This window comes from Chinchilla lanigera, unplaced genomic scaffold (assembly GCF_000276665.1).
Source record: "Chinchilla lanigera isolate Chin_1 unplaced genomic scaffold, ChiLan1.0 scaffold00174, whole genome shotgun sequence".
NCBI lineage: Eukaryota > Metazoa > Chordata > Mammalia > Rodentia > Chinchillidae > Chinchilla > Chinchilla lanigera.
In genome coordinates, this window is record NW_004955575.1 from 913,748 (window position 1) to 915,626 (window position 1,879).

At 64.8% G+C, this 1,879-nt stretch overlaps 1 protein-coding gene across 1 annotated transcript in view; it reads left to right on the forward strand.

Annotated features, from left to right (window-relative positions):
• Positions 1-859: 859 nt before the first annotated feature.
• The window catches only part of Map1b (microtubule-associated protein 1B), a 106,365-nt gene continuing 105,345 nt past the window's right edge, over positions 860-1,879 (forward strand). Inside the window, exon 1 of the mRNA XM_005413934.2 lies at positions 860-1,140. Coding sequence (XP_005413991.1) covers positions 957-1,140 — 184 coding nt within the window. The 5' untranslated portion in view covers positions 860-956. The remainder of the gene's footprint in view (positions 1,141-1,879) is intronic.

Sequence of the window (1,879 nt, forward strand, 5' to 3'; positions counted from 1 at the left end):
CTGTTCAGCACATTATTAAGAAATCTGTATCCAAGATAATGTATCTGTATCCCTCCCATTTCCCAGGAGCACCACAAGGCCAGTGCTTTTTTTTTTTTTTGTCCCCATTAGTCCTTACAGAGTAGGGTGCAAAGCCTCAACAAAAATAGGTTTAGGTTTTGTCATTTTCCTGTATTTTTTCAGCGAAGGCGGCACATATCACTATTGGTAAATATCGTAATCATATCTCCTAAATGCACAAGGTCAAAGAAAAGACAGGTTGCAGTCTTCCTGGGTGGGATACCCGCAGCCCCGCCTCTATCACGGCTCCTCAGGCCCTGGCTTTACCACTGAGAGACCTCACTTCGTGCACCTCGGGGATGTAGCAAAGAGTCCCGCTCTGAAAAATGGAAACTCATTCCGTTCCCCTGCAAGGGGGAGGGGTGGCGGGTTGGAGCGGGAGGTGGGCGCGTGAATCGAGGGTGGGTGTGGGTTGACAGCGCCTTCCCCATTCGCGGCTGCAGTGGGAGCCCTGCGGGTCCCCTGGCCCTTGCCTCCTGGCCCTGCCCAGACCATTGTCCGCACACCTCGTCCTTCCAGCTTCCGGGCCGCGGGCGAGATGATTTGCTGCGGATGACATCAGCCCTGGGCCAAGGGCTGGAAGCGCGGAGGCAGCCACCGCGTGAGGATGTGCCGGGTGGTCCTTTCCTCCTCCTCTTCCTCCTCCTCCGGGCGCCGTGCCTAGTCTCCATATAAAAGCGGCGCCGCCTACCCGCCCTGCGCACTCCCCGCTCCTCTCAGCCGCGCGCGCTCGGCGGCGCTGGGAGAGGGCGGAGAGGAGGCGGCGCCGCGCCGCGCCGCTGGGGGACGCAGGGGGCGGAGCGCGGCAGCACCTTCGGAGATAATCCTTTCTCCTGCCGCAGAGCTGAGGAGCGGCGGGAGACGAGTACTTCGCCAAGGCGTAGCGGGCCGGCAGGATGGCGACCGTGGTGGTGGAAGCCACCGAGCCGGAGCCATCCGGCAGCATCGCCAACCCGGCGGCGTCCACCTCGCCCAGCCTGTCTCACCGCTTCCTCGACAGCAAGTTCTACTTGCTGGTGGTGGTCGGCGAGACGGTGACCGAGGAGCACCTGCGGCGTGCGATCGGCAACATCGAGCTCGGTAAGCGGCCCCGCACCCCGAAGGACGCGCGCAGACGCGACCCCACCCAGGGCGCGACGCCACCCTGCAGGTCTGGCGCGCCCCGCACCCACGCCTCGCGGGGCCACCTCCCGCGCGCGGTCTGGACTCGTTCTGAGCCCATTGCGGAGAATTCTCCGAATGACCGGACCTTTTCATTAGCGACCCAGAGGTGGAGTCTGTAATAACCTTGAGGGATCGGTCACCAGGCGAGGTCTGCAGCCCGGGCTGGCCACCGCCTCGCCGCTAAGTGCAAAGCAGGTGTCAGGGGCAGAGGCCGAGATAAAGCCGCAGCCGCGGGTGGGGGTGGGGACCTGATGCCACCGCTCCTGTCCGCACCCTCCCTCCGGGGCTGTAACCTGGGTTGAACACCCTGTGCCAGAGCCCGCGTGGGAGTCATCCTCGCCAGGCGCCTCAGCCCCCCAAGGAAAGCCTTTTCTGGCCCAAACTTCCCAACCCTTTCTTCCCTCGGGATGACTCGGCGCGTCCCGGGGCCACGCCCGCTCCCCCACCCTCGGGCCTCGGGGATGGAGACCCGCCCGCACCACCTTCCCCGCTTTCCGAAAGGACAATGGACCCCTAGGTTGCGGGTGGGGCTGCTGCGGGGAGAAGTCTCGGCCTGGGAGTGGGCGCTCGGACCGGGGCTGGGCGGCGGGGCCCCGGCGCTGTGCGGAGGCCGAGTAGCGGTCTTGGGCGCCTGGGCGGGGCCCGGAGGGTCGGC